The sequence below is a fragment of the Tetrao urogallus genome (genome assembly GCF_951394365.1).
Source record: "Tetrao urogallus genome assembly, chromosome: 5".
NCBI classification, from domain to species: domain Eukaryota; kingdom Metazoa; phylum Chordata; class Aves; order Galliformes; family Phasianidae; genus Tetrao; species Tetrao urogallus.
Window position 1 is genome coordinate 29247563 of NC_136818.1, and position 23866 is coordinate 29271428.

General features: G+C 39.1%; 1 protein-coding gene across 1 annotated transcript in view; it reads right to left on the bottom strand.

Annotated features, from left to right (window-relative positions):
• Positions 1–23866, bottom strand: part of HMCN1 (hemicentin 1) — a gene marked incomplete at both ends in the record, with an annotated part of 182094 nt that overhangs the window by 60585 nt on the left and 97643 nt on the right. The window contains 15 exons of the mRNA XM_079535866.1: positions 1670–1783; positions 4601–4768; positions 6286–6567; positions 7244–7405; positions 9049–9171; positions 12212–12308; positions 12597–12772; positions 17363–17486; positions 18234–18385; positions 19718–19894; positions 21175–21276; positions 21658–21781; positions 22565–22719; positions 22936–23105; positions 23681–23789. Of these exons, the coding sequence (XP_079391992.1) occupies positions 1670–1783; positions 4601–4768; positions 6286–6567; positions 7244–7405; positions 9049–9171; positions 12212–12308; positions 12597–12772; positions 17363–17486; positions 18234–18385; positions 19718–19894; positions 21175–21276; positions 21658–21781; positions 22565–22719; positions 22936–23105; positions 23681–23789 (2235 nt within the window). The remainder of the gene's footprint in view (positions 1–1669; positions 1784–4600; positions 4769–6285; positions 6568–7243; positions 7406–9048; positions 9172–12211; positions 12309–12596; positions 12773–17362; positions 17487–18233; positions 18386–19717; positions 19895–21174; positions 21277–21657; positions 21782–22564; positions 22720–22935; positions 23106–23680; positions 23790–23866) is intronic.

The following is a 23866-nucleotide window of genomic DNA, read 5'->3' on the forward strand; positions in this document are numbered from 1 at the left end:
AAGACAAATAAATTTTGGGGGGAGAGAGGGAGGGGAGGGGGGAGGAGATTGAACAATGGAATTTTTCACTTAGCCCACTTGAAATCACATTCACATAGCATTTTTCTTCAAGGCAAACAAGGCCTATACAAAATCCATGCAAGAGAAATTCCTAGAACCCTCATGAACACCCTGCTACTAAAACACTCCAAAGAAAACAGTACAACAACGAATGCTTTTCAGTGTTTATCCATTTCTTCCATGCTACCAGACTTACATTTCCATAAGCTCATCCAATAAAGATGAATTAACATGAATGTAAATTATCATATACAGAAGGCAAGAGAAACTGGTAACACTCAGCACCTTTCAGACAAAAAACAACTTTAGGCAAATTATGTATGATAATGCTGCAAGACTCTTTCTATCAGTCCTGGCACTTATTGATAGAAATAATAAACAGCTACTAAACCAAAGAGCAGTCTTTTCTGTGGGGGAAAAAAAATAAAAAAAAAAAATAATGTGATGCAATTAGACATTAAAGGTTCTGAACAACCATCTAAAAAGCCCGCTGAGCTTCCATAACAGGTGAGGATCAGATATCACACTTATCTTATGTGCTTTACAATACCAATCAGAGATCTGTTTTCCAAGATTCCAGCTCTAGCATTTAATTTCCATGTAAGTCCTGGATTTTCCTTCAAATCTTTGTTGCAACAGATTACTGCCATCATACAACTCAGCTGCACACTTTATACCCAGTGCTGCGTAATAGCGCTGGTCTTAATTCATGAGTATTATCACATGTGGTTGCATCCTTCTGCTTTCAAGCATGAGGTACAGGAAATTCACAGATTTAGTTCAATGTGGCTATCTTGGGCTTTTGACTTTAAACCAGTTTAAGGTTTAGATTGGATGTAAGGGGGAAGTTCTTTACTATGAGAGTGGTGAGGTGCTGGAACAGCTGCCCAGGGAGGCTGTGGATGCCTCATCCCAGGAGGTGTTCAAAGTCAGGTTGGATGGGGTCCTGGGCAACCTAATCTAGTACCAAATCTGGAGGTTGATTACCCTGCCTGTGGGGAGGTTGGAGCTTGATGATCCTTGGGGTCCCTCCCAACCTAAGCCATTCTGTGACTCTATGATTCATGTCATCTTCCTTTCAGTAGAGCAGCGAACCAGCAGGGAACTGACCTGGCTGAGAACAAACCTGGCCAGGAAGAAAAACAGAAAACTCACTTTTCCTATAATGCAATTCACTTTGTTTATTCCATCCACGGAATAGTGAAGCTACGAGCAACAAGAACTTGAAGAGAAGGTGGGAGTCTGGCTGCCAGTATCCCCCAAACTTTGATGAGACTGAAATAGCAACCTAACTGAAGCCAGAGATACATTAACGTAGCACCTGAAGAAGCAACAAACCACCAAAACATACACAGTTCCCAGTCATTCTTAGTTATGTCTGAAGAATCCTAAATTTTAAGAACTTCTTAAAATTTTTAAAAATACAGCAAATCCACACATGGAAGCATCTTAACTTTATAACCTCATTTTCTAATCATTTTATTAGATGCACTTCTTTCCCCCTAAGGGTATATGTTTTGGCATACACATTTTTAAAACACCAGCAAAGTATACAGGACATTTCTTTACTTTTTCTTCTTCTACTGTAGCAAAACTATCACATTCTTACCTAGAACAGAAAGGTAAAAATCCTTCCTCACTTCTCCTGCAGTGTTGGTCACCACACACGTATAGTGCCCTCCATCTGATACAGTTGTATGTATGAAACGAAGTGTTCTACCCCCTGAGGCCAAAAATGCACAATTATTAGAGCCCTGAAATACACTTCCCAATACATTCTCCAACTGTATGTACTAGTTCTAATTCTGTATGTTTCGTTAAAATTTACAGGCATATTCTCTTTTTCGTTAATGTGCTTAGTCTTTTTGAACAAACAGTAAAAGAAACTGACAGACCTTACTCCTGCTCCTTTCATTTTTGTCTCTCTGCTTCAATCCTCAGTACTTATAGATTTGTATTTAACATTCATAACACTATTTTTTCTATTCAGTAACTTCCAAATTACCTTGACGTATCTCTTCCTTTTTTTCCTTTTTTTTTTAATGTGCAAGTGAACTTTGATGCATTCACACATCTGTCAAGAATTTATGCAGGAAGAAGTCAACAGACCAACTTGAAATCGCTGAAAACCTTGAGATACATTTACAGAGAGCATGCAGAGAAAATCCAACCTGCTATAGACAGGTCCCTCAAACTGCACATAAATTTGTCAAGGGTGTACATAAAACTCTTCAGATTGGTGCACACGCTTTGGATACAGAAGGGAGGATTTGTGCTCATACTTCTATACAGAAAACTGTCACAAAATCCAGTGTCTAAGTAAGCAGGACTTTCACTTATGTGAATATTTTACTGAGAATCCAGGTGACTACAGAGAAAAAATAATTAAGAGGGTAAGCACAAAAATAAAGCTATTTTATAAACAAATGCATATAATTTTTAAGTATGCTTGATCAGAGGACCAAAAACATTTGAGTCTTTCATTCTTTTTTGGCAGAGGAACAGCAAAACAAGCATCAATGAGCATTTAAGTGTAAAAGCAAATGTGGCCAACCTTCAGCTTTTTGCAGTCTCTCATCAGCTGTTCTCATATTAGCAATCATTACCACACAGGACATCACATCTGAACTGTGCATCTCCCATCTGCAGACTTCTACAGGATCTCATAATCAGGATGTATCCCAGAAATTTACATTCCTGGCCTTGTGCTTTGAAGGAAAAAACTGCTTAACCTGGTTGGTGGATGTGCCTCCACTCAAGAAATCACACCTGCTGGAGGGAGTATTGTGCAACCGAGGAATGATTTCTCTTGCACTCTCATTTCACACTGATCCCTTTTCCCATGCACACCCTAACCAAAGCCATGTAAGATGCAAAACAAGAAGAAAAAAGCTACCTGCTTTTTCATACACTTGCACACCCAGAGCTCCAGTGCCGAGGCAGGATACAATTCTCCACATTTGGCTACAATTTAATAAAAGTGTCTCTCCTTCCTAAAGCTAGCTCTGCAAGAATTGCAGATGTGGTGGCATAGTTAAACTTTTTCTTTTTTTTCCAAAAGGGACTACATGAAGCATCTTCAAAAGCAAACACCAGCATAGTATCTCAATTATCAGACTCACAGTTGACAGCAGTGTGTCCACACATTCAAATCATCTGCATCGCCAAGTATTTTTTCAATCAACAGAAATGAAATCTTACTTTGGCAGAGTAATGCTTTACCTCTCAGCATTAGTCAAAGAGGGTTTTTTGTTTTTCTTTACAGGCACAAACAAAGTCTCAAATGCCATGTTGGTGCCAGATCACTACCACAAGGTGTAGTTTTCTGAAGAACTATACAAAAGCACAAAGTTTGCAGGAAAACAAAGCACCAAGTTCTGGTCTGTTTCCCGGTGTAGCTAACATTCAGAGGCAATAACACTTTTTTGTGTCTCATTCTTTCTGACTCTGGAGTGGTGGTTGATATTAGTGTGGATGTAGAAAACAACAGGCAGAACAGGGACACTGAAGCCCAGAAGACATGATTTTTGTTGATGGCAACTGTGCACCAAAAGGAATGAGTACCAACTCAAATGGCCAGGATTGTACAAACATCACCCACCCCTTTCTCCACAATTAAAAAGTAGGAAATAGGACTACTTGCCATATCAAAAGCTACAGTGATGGAAAAAATGCTGACAAATTCCAGCTTGAAATTCAATCTTAGTTGAGCTTCAATGTACCTTTTAGTTTCTTCATCTTTCTGACAGTTTTCTCATATTCTATATAGGATAGTTTGGTAGCTACAGTGGAGTATTGGAATATGAGATTTCTAGCTGTGAGTGGTACATCCAAAATCAAAGAATCATTTCAGTTGTTGTCCATACATCTCAGTTGTAGACAAATACTTAATTACTTCTATACAGTCCATAAGGCTGAGCCCCAGACACAAGATGTCAATGTAAAATATATTGCCCGCTTGGTACACATCTTCCATTTTGTAATCTCAAGTGCTGCTAACTCCATTTCCTACTGTAAAGATAAAGCTCTAACAAAACTGCAGCTGCCAGTCAAGTACTCTCATTTCCTTACAGTACTGCCAGAAATGATGGTTAACAGGAACAGGTACTGAGCCCTTCCTGTTTCAGATATTTCTTGTCAAATGCTACTTGTCATAAAAGACATCCATACTAGTTCTTAGTAGGTGAAGCTGGCTTAAAAAGCTAGGTCCCTATGAATCATATCTGTTTTCCCCATCGCGAATGAAAAGATGTCATTATCTGATGCATTCCTGGATATACATACTGGACTGACATACAGTAACAGCCAGAAATATGGCTTAATTCCATGCCACAGACCGAACAGTTACCACACTTCCAACTCACACATGTAGCATTTGGTAACAACTTTCCCAGTGTACATGAGCTATTTACCAGGTGCTGCAACCAATCTGGGTTACTAAGTCAAACTTTTTGTGTGTGTGCAATGCTCGCACTGTGGAAGGGCCTTCGCTGCACTCGCTTTTTAAAAAAATAGCTACTGCTTTAAATGTGTGCTGTACCTGAGAGGATTCGCACCGAGGTGTTTGAAGTGACAGGCCATCCATTCTTGAGCCACATTATTGATGGCAAGGGAATTCCTGAGGCTTCACAAACTAGAGAGATGGGATTCTTCTCCACAGTGCTGATGTTCTCGGGCAATTGAAGGTCACCAGCAATACTTGGGGGAACTATGGAAAAAGAAGAAAGAAAAGTCACACTGCAAAACAAATGAAAGTTAATTTTTAAATATACAAATTTCAATTTCAAGCTCTCAAAATATTTTGTCAACCAGGTAAAGATAAGCTTGGCAAGTGAGGAGCTACAAAACTGTCCTGAAAAAAACTGAAAAAAATTTCTTAAATTGATAAGTATTTTTTTCTGTGCAACAATGTGGAAAAAAAAATTAATTCTATGAGTACTACTACCTTCATTTATGGCTTAAAATACCTAGCAAATACCAGTTTGTAGTAGTTCTATCCATTACACATTAAGTACAATTTCCAGTATTGAATGAAACACTAGGGAAAATGTTAAGAATGACAGAATTCTTTTGCTAATGGAAAGAACAATTCCTCTACTAAAATAACTACCTCAAATCTATTTTTAGATTTTCTTTACTAGGAGTAAAAGTAATTTCAATTCTGTAGATCATTCTTTAAAACAACAAAAAAAAAAAAAACCCTAGGCTTAAGAATTGAACATCTTCCAGACTAAGCAGCCTGAGATCTAAAGTTTCTTTTTACTATCCAGAACTTTGTCAATACAGTACAGCAAACAAAGTAAAATTATTTGGTAATTCATTTTGGCTTCTCATTGTCAATAATGACAATTCATATATTTACTTTCATCCTACACTGTGTTTTTTTCTCTCCCAAACCATTCCTGATTGTTGTACAAGCTTTCCCACTTCAGTGCAAGATGTAAGGCATAAAAGACATACTTTACAGAGATAACTGGAAGTCTCTGTGAGACAGTGGGATTTGCAGAAAAAATCGCAGCTAAATTCCTGTAAATTGCTGTCCTAGTTTAGTGGCACAGTAACTCCTGAATGCCTCTTTCTCTCTGGGCTTTACCCTTTGAATATTTACAAATATTCAATGTTCAATGAAGCACTAAAAATCATATTCAAATGAGGTGCCATTCTGACTTAGAATGGCTCTAATGTATCGTGATGTTCTAATCAATCCCATTAAGTCAAATTACCAAAACGAATTATAGTTGGAGGTACCATCTTAAATTCTTCTGATAGCACAAAATAAGAAAATCTGATGATTAGAAACTTGAGATATGGGCTATGCTCACGTAACTGTCCTCTGGCAGGGGTCATGGGTGTGGTGTTCTTGGTTAAACCTTAAACTCTGCCTCCTACAACAGAATCCCAAAGAACACTTCCTTATCACGGAACTGGACCTAACGTCACACAAAACTGTACTACATACTGATTTTCTGTTCTTGGGAGAAAGCAGCTGGGGGGATGGATTGGTATTAACAGACAAAGATAAAATTTTAAAATGTTCAGGAACAACAAAATTGGATATGCACTTTTGCGATACATCTGCAGATGAAAATGTGCTATGTATAAAGCTTGCAGTAAATATGGTCACCATGTCTAAATACACAAGTATTTATTGAATATCCTTGAGTGAACTTTGTTTCTTGACCTGCTTTGTTTCTGTTATACATGCCCCATTTTTTGCACACTCACCATGAACATTTAAATCATATTTTCTGTCAGACAGCCCTGCCACATTGGCAGCAACACAGACATAGCGACCCGTGTCCAACACCTGGATATTTCTCAGTTGAAGAAAGTGCCCATCATGAAGTATTGCTACGTCCTTTCCACTGACCAGCGGACTGCCATCCTTCATCCATGTTACTGCTGGCTCTGGAACACCCTGAGCCTTGCACTCTAGGGAAACTTCACTTCCCTGGGTGACAACAACTTCTGATGGGTGGCTACTACTGTCCAGTATTGTTGGGCGAACTACAAAAGGAAAAGAAACACACTTCAGGATCTTCACCTGCTTCCCAACAGAAAAATAATCAAGCCTGCTAGATCAGTGTTTTACTTGAGACAGTTATTGTGGGTCACTGCTGGCAACTCCATTAAGAACACTCTGCAAATACGTAACAATTTCCCCAGGGCTGAGAAAACAGAGCCAACCTTCCCTTTCCCCACCCACAAAGAAAAAATGTTTTTAAAAATGTAACTTACAGGCAATTTTAAAAATACAATCAAATGTATTTTGATCAAATGTTCAAAATTCTGTCAACCCGTACAGATTTTTGAAGATTTTCTTTTTCATGGGATTTGAAAGGTTTAAAAATAGTTCACTTTAATCCAAACAAAATACTGAATTAGCAGTAAAACTGGAAAATTTCAACTTATTCAAACTAATTGTCATCACTACTACAGCTCAGTGACAGGAAACGCTGCATTACCCAGTGTGCTGTATCCTGTAGTTAACCCGTGGTCAGATGCCCTTTCAAGACATACAGGCAGTTTCTTGGTAAGTCCGAACTGACAAAATTACAATCACAAATCTCCTCCAAGTACCCTGGAATCATCCTGGATTAGACATTCTGCATCTTAACCCCACTATGCAGAAAACGCTTACATAACACGCTCATTCAGAACACAATACTTCATGGTAACTTACTGTACACTTGCAAGCTGTATTCTTTCTTTGCACTTCCAGCTACATTTGAAGCAATACAAATATAAGACGCGGCATCAGACATTTCAGCAATTGAAATCTGCAGCTGCCTGCCTCCAGATAATATCCGTACCCTTCCTGACCGGTCGACCACAAGTGGTGAGCCTGAAAGAGACATTCTTTCAGATAAAAACACAGAGAATGGCAACAAGCTCGCTCAGTGGTGTGAATTCCAATGGCTTATTTAACGGCCACTGAGCTGCACAATTTCCATTTTAGAATTGTTATATCAGAGTTTCCCCAGACTTTGTGCAAGCAGATTCTGAAGACTTCTCATACTACTTGCTGACTTAATGTAGAACAATTTTAGCTACAACACAGCAATTCTCTTCATGCTCACATACATCCAAAACATGTTGGAAATTTCCACAAATTCATTATTTTCAATAAAACCTGACTTCCTGCACATATACCGTGTATGATCATCTCAGCTAGGCCATTCAATATACTACACGTATACCTGCATACCTGGCCATCTGCATACTGTGTGTCATGTGGCATGCATGCACATACTTCTGCTCAGGAAATGCCGAGCAGAAGTGGAATGGTTACAGTTCAGCAAAATTATGAGACTTTCTCTGAGCAGACTTTTAAATCTTTGAGAACTCAGGCTTGGTAACTATTATCATCTTTGTAAACTGCAGGGAAATTTTTGTGACAGAAAGAGTACATCTCCCACGATTACTCATAAAAACTGAATTTTCATTTCCTACTATTTTCCTATGAAAATGTGCAAAGGTCTGATTCCTGAGTAATATCCAAAATTGCACTACATTCTAGACTTTCAAACAGGTTCAAATTTGCTTTCAACCATTTAAGAGTACATCCTTCAGCACTGCAGCACATTGTTCAATCATTTCATAGTGTGCTTCACAGGCTGCCAAGAGGCAGGGTGAGGCAAGGTACAGAAGAAGCTGATGCATCTCATTTTCTCCGAAAAACTTTGGCAGAAAAAAAATTTAAATCAGCTCTTTCTACAAGATGTGATTAATAAAGGAGAGTGCACACAACACTAAACTATGTCTTCAGACAGATAGGTAAAGCTGATAAATAACAAAAAAATTACCGTGCTGGAAGAATTCAACACCTTATTTTATCTAATACTCTGTCTCCAGTAGCGTCCATGCTTAAAAAAAGGTGCCAAAAATGCCTATTATTGTCTACTGCTTTGTAAAAACACTTTGTCAATGATTTGTTCTAACCCTACAGCAAAAAGGTGTGCAAACTACTCTTAGATATTGAGATGAGAGAAAGGTTCAGTAAACCCTCAAAGCAACTACCACACTGACTGCATTTTCATCACTTGGCAGTGTGCCACAGCTGCAAATTTCAAGAGAGATTTTGAGGATAAGTTTACGTTACACAGCAGATCACAAGTTCAGCTCTACCCCCCAGTACTGCACTGTGACGCACAGCCAGACCTGCTGGGATACATAAGTCAGACTTGATTCTTTCTCATTGCACTATACAGTACCTGAGTGTACTGAGAGAGTGCTTCATCAGTGCATATGAACTGTCCAGTTTTAAGTCAGCCAAGACATGTTTGCACTGCGCCCTCCTTGCACAACTTTAGGAATAATGGCACCTAAGCCAAGCTGAGGTGATTAGAGAGCATGGCAGAGTCTACTGCAGTAGTTTTCTACCCAATACCAGAGTAAAAAATGAAAATATTTACAGGATAAAGAAGAACTGGCAAATCAAAATTATTATATTTTCTTTATTACAAAAGACAGCAGATGGTCACTCACCACTCTTTGTCCAGGTAAGACTAGGTGGTGGAATGCCTGTAGATTCACATGTCAAGCTTATCAGGTTCCCTTCGATTACTATCAGCTGAGAGATGTCATCTGAACCATAAATACTTGGTGGAACTAAAAAGAAATGCCAAATATCATTTGAAACCAAATGGTATCAGCCAACAGTATAACCAAACTGATCTTCACGCAAATGTGTCCCATTATACTCTGGAGGAATTACAAGGGTTGCTTTCTCTGGTTTGCAATGCAAACCAGACCCCGGCCAGGGAATAATATATTTAACAATAACTACATCAATCATTCCTGCCCAAGCTCTAGTGCAGGAACAGGATCTATTTCTGGCTGGCTTTAAATAACTTTCAAAATTTAGACATAGTTTTTCCCTCACATTTCTCCTGCAGCAACATGAAGGACCCCATCCCTTCAGATGCCCCACTACAGCAGAGCGCCAACTTTGTTAACAGCTCTGTGCCTGTAAGCCAACTGCAGACAAAAGGGACTACTGTTTTCAAGGTGATTCTCAGAGTTTTAAAGAACCTTGGAGCAATCAGTCGGGAAGGGATAGCTGCCTTCTTGAAATGGGGAAATTATTTTCTTTAGATGAAAATAACGTAGGTAATACTTGAAAAGAGACCAAAAAAAGCAGATGAGAACGTAGGCTGAAAATGGAGTGAGTAACTAATCCAGCATATTTAAAATGCACACAATAGCAGGCAGCTTCTCTTTCTGACACTTCAGACATGTTTAGCAGCAAGCAGATGTATTGGCTTCAGAATGAATGGCTGCAAGGAGCCTTACTGGACTGGACTGGCTTCAATCTTTCATTTGTTCTGCTTCCAGTCAGAAGTTTAGTGCCACTCTCTTAGGTGTCACAGCTTACACTTTATAGAATCATAGAATCCTTAGAGTTGGAAGAGACCTTTAAAAGTCATTCAGTCCAAATCCCCTGCAACAAACAGGGACATCTACAGCTCAATCAGGTGCTCAGAGCCTAGTCCAGCCTGGCCTTGAAAGTCTCCAGGCACTGAGCTTCCACCACATCTCTGGGCAACCTGTGCCAGTGCCTCACCATCCTTACTAAAAAAGACTTTTCCCTTATATCAAACCTAAATCTCTTCTCTTCTAGTTTGAAACCATTTCCCCTTGTCCTTTCACCACAGACCCTGCTAAAGATTCTGTTCCCTTCTTTCTTTACTATCCCTTTTATGTACTGAAATTTAACATGTGGGCTGATTCTTCTAGTTTCTGAAACCAGAGTTAGACCTCAGGATCTCACCAGTCCTCAGATGGACACATTTCCTTGATCTAAAACTGAAAAATATGGCAGGCAAGACTTTCAGTCTCTGAGTGTAAACAAAGACTACAATTCTAAACAGTTACCCACAGACAACTTTCACGGGCAACTTTTGCTTTCTATTAATCTTAGTCCATCAAAGCTGTTAACAAGCAAGTAGTTATCCCTTCTCTCCAAACTCTCCTGAAATGGTCTCACTGAACAAAAGAACAATCCTTATTCCTCCTGCATCAAAGGTCTTTTGCAACAGTGCAAATCCTAGAAATCTGGGGAAGGAAGAGATCACAGATGATGATGACATGCATGGTGAAGGGACATATATGCTGCATTCAACAAGACCTGGACAGGCAGGAGAGCTGGGCAGAAAGTAACCTGATAAGGTTCAGCAAGTGCAAGTGCAGGGTCCTGCACCCAGAGAGGAATAACAGCATGTATCAGTACAGGCTGGGGGCTGACCCACTGAAGAGGAGCTCTGCAGAGAAGGACCTGGGAGTCCTGCTGGACAACAGGCTGGCCAGGAACCAGCAGTGTGTTCTGGTGGCCAAGTAGGCCAGTGCTACAGTGCATTAAGAAAAGTGTGGCTAGCGGGTTGAAAGAGGTGATCCTCCCCCTCTGCTCTGCTCTGGTGAGACCACATTTAGACTACTGTGTTCAGTTCTGGGCTCCCCAGTTCAAGAAAGACAGGGATCACCAATGAGTCCAGTGGAGGGCCACAAAGATGATTAGGAATCTGATGCATCTCCTTCATGAGAAAAGGCTGAGAGACCTGGGACTCCTCAGTCTGGAGAAGAAAAGGCTGAGAGGGGTTCTCATCAGTGTTTATAAACATCTAAAGTGCAAGAGTCAAGTCAATGGGAGCAGACTCTTTTCAGTGGAAAGCAACAGTAGAACTGACAACGAGCAGAAACTGGAACACAGGGATTCCATAGTAATGCAAGGAAGAATTTCTTCACTGTCAGAGTGACAGAGCACTGCCCAGTGAAGGTGTGGAGTCTTTTTCTATGGAGATATTCAAGAACTGTCTGGGCGCCTAACTGTGCAACCTACAGCATGGAAACTGCTTTTGCCAGGGTTGGACTCGATCTCTAGAGGTCCCTTTCAACCCCTACAATTCTGCAATTGTGTGCGCTTAACATGGGAATAGCTCATGGTCTCATATGGTACGGAAATATCCATTCCCAAATTTAAACATCAATGTTTCTTTTAAATACATAATGACATTATTCTGTAATAAACATTTTTGTTTAATCATTAAAAACCCTTTTATCTAATTGTAGTTTTGTGAATTCAAAGCATTTCAATTGGTATATAGGGAGAAAGCAATATGGCAGGAAAAGCTACCCAAAAATCAACGTCTCAAAGAAACACTGTGCCACATATATCATCTAACCATAGAAACATTTTACTAATGCTATTACTACAATTTAGTGCCGGTAACTTTGTAGAGCATACAAAGCTAGGAAAAACAGGTTGGTTTTTTTTAACCTGAATTTCCATGCTTCAGTATTTTAAAATTTAAACAAAAAACTTTAAGAAAGTTACTCTAAATGGCATTAGAGTGCATAAATAGGAGCCAGACACAAAGCCAGTTAGTTAGAGCTCTGAACTACTATCATGCATGGAAACCTAAACTGAAAAAAGCCTACAAAGTATCTGGTATTAATTTAGAACCAAATCAAAGAAATTTGGAGAATATGTACACCTTCTTGAAATTGTTGAACTCAAGAAAATAAGAAAAAGTCACCCTGCTTGAACCTCAGCATTTATGAGTTTATGAACCACAGAGGATTTCAGTGTCTCACATCATAACTTCACTCTGAACTCCATTCCCATTCCTGAAATAAGCTTAACAAACCTTACCCCAGATATTGACATTATAGTTCTTTTTAGTTTTCCCAGCAACATTTGTCGCTTCGCAAGTGTAACGGCCAGTGTCCTGTACTTGTGCTTCTTCAATCTAGGAAGAAAAGGAAAACCTGGATTTTTTCTTACACTGTTATATAGGAAGGTTACAGGGTGAAGCTGCTCAGGTTTTAATTTTTATGCTTATACCTGTCTCCCTAATATTAGTAACAGTACAACTCTTGCAAAATCTGTAAGTAAACATTTAAATGCCTGTTGTCTCGCAGTCTTCATGCACTGCTCCGCTGCCCCATTAATGCTATTCAGGTTCCAAGGCACACCCAGCACCCTCCTGATGGGTACACTCCCAAGGAAGTTCCTGATGCATCCTGACCCAGCTTACCTTCAGCACACTTCCATCTTCAGAAATGCTAAGACCTGGTTTCTTCAGCAAAGGTCGCCCATCTTTGAGCCACGTCAGCATAGGCAGGGGAACAGCACTGCTCTGACAGAGCAGCTCCATTGCCTGGCTGATGAGCACAGAGACATTTTGTTCCTCTCCCATGATGTCTGGTGGAACTACAGCAATATATCAGAAAAAGAGGCCTTTGGGTATTGCAGACTTCCCATAGCAAGACATACTGTAGAGTTAACAAGTCTTTGTTTAACAAAAATAATATGGCAGTTACTACCTTTTTTACACCCAACTTATGTCTCCTTTAGATCTCAATAAGCACCAGAAATTGTGTTCTCTACAGAATATTCTCTACACAACATAAATAGTAGTAGAAGATCAGTCACAGAGAAGTTGCATAGATAAGCCAGGGCTAGGAGAAAAATACTCAAAATACATTTAGAAGGGAAATTCACTATTACTAAAGATTGGAGAAATATATGTCCCTGATAAAAGGACAGAAGAGTTAATGAGTGTAAAGATTCACAAGACAATCAAGCTTGGCCTAAAATGTCATAAACTGTTTCAGACAGTGCCAGCATGTGTACTTGGCTTTAAGAACTCTGACTTTAAGAAGAATTTTGTCCAGACATTGCCAAATACAAAAGATAGAACGAGAATTTAGACGGTTCCAGCCAAGTAAACAGGTTAATGAATGAATCACAGTAAGACGTGATTTGCCGTCACATTATTGTCCGTTCTGTGGTGTTTCTAGCTAATTACTGCCATTGTTGGCACTGAGCATTCTATTTAAGTTTGTACAACAGCTGCAGCAAGAGCCTCATTATCACACATTTCCAAATTGCAGGAGAGAAAAATCAGGTTTTGGAGGAGAAACAGTCTATGTAGAAGACAAAAATGCTTCTGGGCACGTTTAAATTGCAGCCTATTAGCTGTTCTTGACTGGTATTAAAAAAAAATAATAAAATCAATGCATACTTTTTCCCCATTTTTAACTTTAGCTGTTTTTCTGAAAACAAAGCAATTGAGAAACAAGTGAGTACTAAACTTTGAAAATCAGCAAGTGAGCAATTTTTTATCGGGAAAGTGTTCGCAGCTGACGTTGAAAAGAACTCCCCAAATTAAGGAGGAAACATTACACTGAGAAGATGACATTAAAAGATTAATGACTGAGAACTTCTTATTGTCCATGACTTTATATCGTTATTCACAGCTGAGCTCAGTGTCCTTTAGTAAGAGCAGGCTGGATCACAGTCAGATGAGATTTTCAGACTGCCGAAGCAGCTTTGAGTTGTTAATAAAACAGCGACACTTCATGAGTTTTAAAGTAATTTCAGCCAAGACACAAACAGCCTTGGAAAATGGTGAGATTTGTGTAGCATGCCATCACACTGCACCGCTGCAGCGTACCATCAGTTCTCTACTGGAAATTCCCTTTTGGAACAGAACTCAGGAACCCTCATCATAAACTTAGTTTATCTCATTTAGTTAACAACAGCAAACTAGAGAGCAAAAATACTTTTACTGGGGTGCTCAAGCATGATCCAGAGGGCAACTCTTGTTATTACTCTTGTTAGTACTTGCATCAAAAACAGTGTTGCAAGCAGGAGCAGAGAGGTGATTGTTCCCCTATATTCAGCACTAGTGAGGCCGCGCCTCGAGTACTGTGTCCAGTTTTGGGCCCCTCACTGCAAGAAAGATATTGAGGCCCTGGAACGTGTTCAAAGGAGGGCAACAAAGCTGGTGAGGGGTCTGGAACACAGGCCACATGAGGAGAGGCTGAACGAGCTGGGAATGTTCAGTCTGGAGAAGAGGAGGCTCAGGGGAGACCTCATTGCTCTCTATAACTTCCTGAAGGGAGGTTGTAGCGAGCTGGGGGTCGGCCTCTTCTCTCGTGTCATTAGTGATAGGACCAGAGGAAATGGCTTCAAGCTATGACAGGGGAGATTCAGGCTGGACATCAGGAAGTATTAATTTTCAGAAAGGGTGGTCAGGCACTGGAATGGACTGCCAAGGGAGGTGGTGGAGTCACCGAGCCTGGGGGTGTTCAAGGAAAGCCTGGATGTTGTGCTGAGGGACATGGTTTAGTGGGAGCTATTGGGAATAGGTGAACGGTTGGACTGGATGATCTCTTAGGTCTTTTCCAACCTTGGTGATTCTATGATTCTATGATTCTACTCCTAATGGAAGACATGTTCTTAAATCCTTAAAGCATTTGATAGGGATTCACCTTTGTTTCTTTCAATTTAAAACCAGAAGGCATACTCACTATAAACTTAACATCAAGGCAACTTTAGGTCTGCAATTAAATACATGCAAAATCAAAACTCTTGTAGCAAGAAATTACTTCATCTTGTAACATATATTCAGTGAGCTTTTTAATACTTTTTGAGTACCAAGACTGTTCACTTCACCCAACAAAATGTTGACCAAGGCCAAATAGAAAAGCTTTTATTGCTACATTTCCCTCTTTTTCTAGCTTAGAAGTCTATTAGTTCAGAAAATGCATGTCTGGTTGCCCAAAACATATGAGTAAGAAGGGAAGCAGTGGGACAATTCATGAGAAATACTCTTGGCTTTACTTCGAACAAAAAGATATTGAATTAATTAGCACAAAGGAGATTACAGAAAATCCCAAAGTTGTACTCAGCAGACCGTCAATACAGTTCTCAAGATGTCCTGAAAAATAACACTAACAATAAAGCTTTGTTTTTCTTGCACAGGAAGTATTCATCAAAGCAGCTGATTTCACGGTTTGGAAATAATTTAGGGAAAATTCTGATCTCTGTGGATAAGAAATAAAGTAACTGAAAACAAACCTGTTTATCTTTCTTTGTAGAACTCACAAAGGCCCAGATTCTTTATGAGTATTATGGAACTGAACATTGGAATCTGATCCACTACTGCAGAAGGTAAATCTATTTCCAAAACTTTTCCACCAACTACATTTTCCCCCAGCTAAATGAACTGAAATGCATGTAAAAGGAAACTGAGTTCATGAAATGTGGAAAGACAGACACTAGATCATTTGTTTCTGAAGAAATAAGGTTTAAAATTAATCCAATTATGCTCATGGTAACTACATGCTCATGGTAAATATATGCTCATGGTAAATATATTTTAAGCCAGGTTGTTCCAACTCTTAGACTAGCTTAGTGCATTTCATATTTCCAACCACCTCAGATCCAACTGCATTCCAAATTATTTTCCTCCTGAGACTTCTTAATTAGACTATTCATACCAGGGTAAGTCCTAACAGAGAAATTACTTTCTGTAACAACTTCACTCAAGATTGCCCTGCAGAAGCTCAGTAACAGTAAAATTACAACAGTAACTTTACATACACAACTTTTAACTGTCTCTTTTCATTTCTTCTAGCTAAAAGGGACAGAAATTCCAAAACCAAAGGAACAGTAAGTAGATCCATACTATTTTTGCACTTATGTGTACAATTACAGTTGTCCTCAAACTCCAAAAGGTAACTTGATATTCCTTGTTGTAGATACAAAATGTTATATCCCGATTTAAACCTGAGTTTGCTGAGCCAGAATCCCGACTTTCTCAACTGCCTCTTGCAGATGCAAAAAGTAGCCATGACTCAAGTCACAAGTGAGTATCCTAACCACAGTGCCTTTACAAGATTAATCTGAAAGCCAAACATGAAAGCAAATAACCTAAACAACTGCCTCTATTAGTCTAAGAAAACATGCAATCTTCTAACTTGTAACATTTCCAGAGTTCTGCTTACAGTTGTCATACACTTAGAGATTGGCAGAGCAAAAACATTTTTCTCCCAACTAATCTGAAAGCAAAAACAAAACATCAAGGGTTCTTCAATTCCAAAACCTTCTCTCCACATGAAGTACTGTAAGATTTCTAAAATGGCAGATCACTGTTCACCCTCATTTCACTGGTGTACAGAATATTCAGCTGTCCAGGGAAACTTTAAACTTGCTACAGCTAAACTCCATGGCTTTCCACCTGAAAGCATATTTATGCTCTTTGATATCTGTACATCACTAGTGATCTCTAAGAACAAAATATAAAAAACCATCTTATACAAGCTGCTAGAAATCAGGAGGAAGCCAAACAAGCTACAAAAAATAAGGAAGACAGATAAATTTACATGTTAAAAAGAATATAGAATTAACTGCTTGACACAATTTCAAAAACTGGCAAAACAATATACAATAGCTAAAGTGATATCCTGCTTCTCAGAAGAGACAAAGTTGTCTCACTGGGCTCAGTATAGTGTCACAATTAGCACTAAAAAAGACACCGCAATTTTGGCAAATGGTGACTTCCAAGCAAGGGCTTGAAAATGGAAAGATTTCAGAGAGATGTGGCAAATTCACATTAACTCATTAATGTTCATTAAAGACCATTGAGCTCTCACCCCCATAACAGCTTTTGTAAAAGGAATCAATGTGTAACTCACGCAAAGACAAATACACATTTTCTCCTATCATTTATGAACGAGCCTTTGTGTACACAACTTACAAATTCATTGTTGCAGCTACATTTCTTCAACGATAAACAGAGCATATGTACTTCAATACATCTGTGTGCATATATATATTATTATCTTTGTTTTTTACTTACATACATGTACACACAAACACACATCCTGATCTCTTTGGCTTTCATTATGGCTTGGAACAGCTTTGCTTCAATGTTACTAAACATCCGGACCACTAAAGCCCCATGAACAGTTTTCCTCATTCATTGTCAGAAAATTTGTTAGAAAATCTCACCATAAACTCTGAGATCTGTATCTCTTTGGCTCTCTCCTGCAGCACTCACTGCAACACAGGTATATTTTCCCGTGTCACTTAACTGAGCACTGGTCAACACCAGGACTCGGCCCCCAGACAGAACCTGCAAAAGAAACACAACATATTTAGTACACATGCTTTGATGTAAAGCAGAAACATGAGAATGATTAGATTTTCTTCCAAAACAAAATGCTTGTTTTGCCACTGATTTCCACCATCTATATTTTACCTACACTCTTTCCTGCACTCCATTGTTCTTCTTCATCAAGATTTGAAAAAGCAAAAGTCTGGCTTTACGCAAATCATAGGAAACTCTGGAACTTAGAAGTCTCTGATAGATAAGGACATTCCCCTCTCACTAGTTTCAAACATTGTCACATTTTCTGTCTGCGCCCAAAGTAATCCACATACTTACACAAATTTCATCTCTCATCTGTCACATCATAAGCAACAATGTTGTATTATTTTGATTCATAACCTTCTCCTTACAGCAGGGACTTGTTTTTCCCCAAGCTGTTATTTTTTGTAATGAGATATTATGCAATCTTAAACTCCAAGAATCTCTTCAGTGTAGAAAAGTTTAGTCTTCTTGCCAGTCAGTGAGAAACTTGCTTATGGAAACTTTTACTCAGTATGACATCAGTTGAAAAGACCAACTTATTTCAATATACCCATAATGAGCACATTTTGCACAATAATTACTGTAAGCTTGCAACAATATCCCGGAGCAAAAAGCCTTATACTCTTACACCAAAACCTCCAATTTTTTCTGTATCATTAAATTGCACAGGCTTTAAAGGCTCATGCTAAAGCAGGAAATTACACAGATGGCAGGATATGAACCCAATACCTGAAGACCATTGCTAAAGCTGGAAACAGGACTGCCATCTTTTAGCCATGTCAGGATGGGTGCAGGGATGCCTCTGGCTTCACACTCCAGTCGCACCAGATTATTGACCACTGCTGTCACCGTGTCACTGCTGTCAGAGATTGATGGTGGGACTGAAAAAAGAAAATAAAGCTGGAGCAGCTATGTAAGAGTTCAGATATATCACAGTGAAATTAAATGGGATGCTTAGTTTTTTTGCTTCTCTTCCTGCAAGGCACTATACTTTAGGGAAGATTTCTAATGCTAGCACTACTGCCATTTGTTTGCTCTGTGCCAAATGCTGCTCTTACTTACATAAGCAGTCTGATAACTTCAATGAAACTACTGTGAGCAAGGTAAGTAGGATTGAGTCTGCAGCCCAGAGAACAGCTGTGACACCCACAACCAGAACATCATATCTGAAAATATTCCCTCAGACTTTTATAACATTCCATTTAGACCTTATGAAAGGCATTAACAGTGGTGGAGATTAATTAGAGATGTTTACATGATAAACTGAATAAACTTGCAGAACATACACTTACCAGTTCAGTATGTACAATATCTGCCTGTCTGATGATAAAAATAATCTTAATGGGATATATAAAAACAATTACTTTCAGTGTAAGACCTAGTACATTTTGTAGAGATATGTTTAAAAGGGAGACAGGAACATACCTTGGCTCTAAATATTTCCTGTGAATTCATCACTGGGTGAGGTTAATTACCCTTGACCATGCCTTGAGCCCTCATTCTCTCCCATGATAGTCATTAATCTAACAGAAATGTATGGCCCAACTCCACATTTGTTAATTAACATTAATAGGAACTACTGACTAAGCATGCATATCAGTCAGGAACACTGTGCCACATTTGGGCTGCAGTTCTGCGTTGAAAACTCCCTCTGAAAACCAGTTACATGCATATGCGTGCATCAGATACAGGAGTTTGGATTAGGATCCAAAATCCACTTGAAATGAGTGGAAGAGTTGCAATTTGGCTTTTGATCAGGTGTCTCATTTCTGCAAACACCTACACTTCGACTTCACCTCTTTAAGATTTTTCTTTAAGTACATTTTTCTTTAAGATTCTTGCATTATGGAAGAACATTTGACTTGTGTTCTTTCTTTATCTGTTGCAGACTTTGAAGTCATCTACAGTGAAACAGAGCTATTTCAAGTCTTTCTGAACCGTTTAAAAGATAATATAAATATCTTTTCTACAAATCTGGTGTCTCTGTTCATTCTCCCTAAAAATCAAATTCCCTTATGATATATTCCTAATACTAAAAACATGTATCCTAAAATCACTAAGGGAAAAAAACAACAAACAACAACAAAAAGTGAATGTGCTCCCTTGAGTCCTGCAATATCTCTTCCAAGATGACGAATGACAGGAAGACTTCTAAGCAGATTTAAAAGAGCAAATGTGCAGGTAGCAGTTTCTCACAAGTTTTTAATACTTACCATGAACCTGAAGACTGTAGGACAACTCGGCTGTGCCTGCAGTGTTGACAGCCACACACTTGTAAACACCAGTGTCAGAGATCTGAGCACCCTCAATCTCCAGAACCTGACCCTTGTTCAGAAAAGTGACACTTGCAGCACTGGTGAGTGGACGACTGTCTTTGTACCAGGTGATAGCTGTAAAATTAAATGGAAAAATTGCCAGAAGTATTCACCCTGATAAACAGGTCCAAATATACTTCAGATTTTCCCTGTGAATTGCGAGAGACATAAAACCAACATTTAAAAAACAATATGTATTCATTAGAATTAATAACAGTAAAACGTAGCCAGGAAATGAGAAAATCAGTAACATCTGTGCAAAATAGTGACTATGCCTACAGGATTAAATAGTGAATTTGAAGCTACTGTACATGCACACCACGTGCTTATGAAATAATGTTCTGCAGTTAAGAAAGTGTAACATAAAGTATCTGTTTTGATGATGTCTAGTCACCTAATACCAAGGTTGAAAAATACTCAAATACACAATAGAAATCATTTTTCACCTTTTACCCTGAAGTATTGCTACGTTAAACTGAAAGACCTGAGAAGTTCAGACACAAAATGCAAGCAGACTTCATCTCAAAGGCTGAAAAATGGGAAATGAAAACTGGAAAACTGATATTATTCCAAAACAAAATGACTTTTTTTTTTTTTAACAGAAAAAAAAAATCAACAAAAATGAGGACAGTTTTGCATCTCGGCAAAAGATGGTACTCTTCTTCAAGAGAGCACTGGTGCAAATTAACGCTTTACTGGTATCACTTCACTCTTTAGCTAGATGAGAACAAACAGATGCAAGCAGCTTGGTTTTCAAAGTTTAGAATATCATGAGAACCCAGAAAATCATTAGTATAATCTCTGTTATTCGGGAAAGCCACAGAATCCACGGTACACACAGAGAAAACATTTGCATTTACACATGCCAGTGGCCTGAATCAAATAGAGAGAATCCTATGGTTTTCAAGAGACTTTAGGCAAGGTCCTAGATATGTCCCCATTTGATGGGCACACTCAATACTGAAGGTATTGTTCAAGTCTGCCCTATCCCATAAAATATTGACCTGATGGGGAAAAGATGTGTTTAAAGCTGGTTTACAGCTGATTTCATAAAACTCTAACAGTATCATTGCCTACGGACAAGACATTGCTGTATGCATAGGGGTGTAGATTATCCATGTGTTTTTCATTTGTTTAATTAGAAACAGAAGAAATCACTGAATTTCCAATTCTTATTTCACATCACTCAATATACTGACACTCTCTATCATAAATAATGTTTAATAGTTTATAGCTAGTTTAAATACTACAAATTTAACTTCATGCTAATAAATATCCATTATTTTCAAAAGGTGTAGAAAAGTCACAACCCGTTATCAGACATTCTTCAAATCTTGAAAGATCCATGTGAATACCTGGCACAGGGTTCCCCGATGCTCTACATTCAAGATGGATTGGATTATTCACAACCACTGTTTCATTTAGCATTCTTCCTGCATCCTCCAGGCTGGGTGGTTCTTTAAAAAGGCAAAAGCATCGGTTTTCATTATTTCAGCTGCTCCGTTGGAAAAAATTCCAATCACAAAGCATTTTGCTCTCTGAGAAACTTAGGGCAATGAATTGCCAAAGCTTTCACTAACTACTGGATAATGGAGAAATTTCTCTAGGAACTTCATCTGTGGAGTCAGACTACACTGGCAAAATCCCGGGAAAGGCAGATTTTGCCCTGTGTTTCTGCACTGCTTTCTGCAGTGGGACAAAGAACGAAAACTGAAAGATGGATGTGCAGAGGTAAAAAAAATGCCAACAAGCTCAAAAGAGAAAGGGACACCGATATAAAAAAAGCTGCCTTAAAATCACTATTTTCAGCTTCTAACTAGAGGCAGAAATATCATTACCGTGCACATGAAGCTGAATATGCTGTTGGGCTTCTCCTGCAGCATTTGTTGCCACACAAGTATATCTGCCAGCATCTTCGAGCATGGCCTCAACAACTTGCAGAACATGGCCTGAAGACTCCAGCTGTACCAAAACAGAGAGTGGGGAACCACATTAGACAGTAATTCCAGGTAGAGTCGCTAAACATAAAGGCACACTAGAAATGCACAATGAATACAGCTGGTCTCATCTTTCCTCTCATCCAGGGCCAAAAGTCATGCAACAGGTGTCATGATAGTTCGAAGATCTCAGTACTGCCAGGATATCTGGATTGCTAGCCTTACAGCTGTGAGGAGACCTACATGGCAGAGGGACAGACAAGCATGGTGAAGGGGGGGCTGCAAGCTCTAGCAAGATGTCAAAAACAGCTCCATCTTGAATCAAAGTCACCACAGATGCTTGATCCCATAGGGCATGCAAGCACTGGGAAGGGCTGTTCACTGAAAGTCAGAATCTCACAATGGAAGGGAATGTATAGGCAGGTGCTTCAATGGCAGTGCGTATAGAAAAACTCAACTAATCCTGCCTCACAATGACAAGTGGGCAACACTACCTCCCAGCTGACAAATGGCCATACCTTGAACGGTATAACACAAATGAAAGGAGCCAGATGCTGAATCTACAGTCATGGACTCATACCTCCTCTGGTATGGAGGTATCTAATGAGATTCAGTCTGCTGAACATTATTACTCAATATGATGTACCGTCTATTCAGGTAAAAAGCCCATTGCTTTCCAGGATGAATCTTTAACATCTTTGTATCACAGCATGAGGGAAGCAAAAGGAAAAAAAAAAAATGCATTAACACATTTAACTTATAGTAACTATGTTTCACACTTTGGATTCCACAGAAGAGTATTGCTTACTCTAGTATTTCCCCTGGCTGTGTTTACTGGTTGACCATCTTTCAGCCAAGTTATGGAAGGGCTAGGAATGCCATTGGCTATGCACTGAAGTGTCACAGCTTTGTATAGCACAACAGCTCTCTCAGAAGTGGCAGCTGATTTAATAGTTGGAGGAACTGCAAGAAACAAAAATGAAATATCATTTGAACATACATATTTACATATATAGAGGGACTATGACACCAGTAAGAATAGCTCTACTTCTATTTCATCTACTCTTCTCTCTTATTTTTCAATCCACTAATGCTAAAAATATTTACTTAAAATTTCAGTATCTTCTTGCCAGCAATCCACAATAAAGCCAGTCCCCTTTTTCCCCTTGAGTAACTTACCATGCACAGTAACAACAAATTCCCTTTCATGTTCTCCTGCCATATTCACAGCCACGCATTTATAATGGCCTGAGTCTGATACTTGAGCTCGAGAGATGAGAAATTTTTGTCCATTTAACAAGATCTTACGTCCGGTTCCCTCTTCAATTGGCTGGCCATCTTTTAACCACCTACCAAAAAGAAAGCATAATCTCAGATCTCTATTGGAGTAAAATAAACAACAGTCCTAATACACGCACATTTATATTACACAGAACATGTCAGAAACTCTGTTTTCTCTATGGAGATCTGGAGATGTCAGGTAGCATTTTGCTTCTGAATGCCTATGGACTATAGTAGTTCACCGGGAGAAGGGAACATATGTGAACAGGCACTAAAGAAGTCATCAGAAAAGGTGAAAGCTAGTGTAAATAGTAAACATCATCAAAAGAGGCAGACAGAAGTCTCCAAAGCAAAGGCAATAATGGCAGATGACAAATACAGAGCTGCATTAGCAAGGGAAGAAGGATTTGGTCAGCGCTTGTTATCCATCCAAATTCCCAGAACATATCTTCTGGCACAATCTACTGAACAAAACAAATTGCAGTGAAATCATAACACTGTGCCATGTGGGTACCTGCCACTTCTCTGGAGACAAGAGTCTGCTCTCCAGACAATAGCTATCACTAAATTAACATGGACTACTTTCAAGATCCTCCAATCAAATGGCAGATTTTTTGTTTTATTGCCATACCAATCCCCTTACGTGATTGTTGGTGAAGGTGTCCCTGTTGCTGAACAATCCAACTCCAATGGGCTATGGAGAACCACAGTGTAGTCCAAGAACTCATCCCCACCTTCCACAAATGGTGGGACTGCAAGAGAGATGAAGCCATCAGCAAAAATATTTAAGCATCAGTAATGTAACAAAAGTCTATTAGAAGTAGTAGTG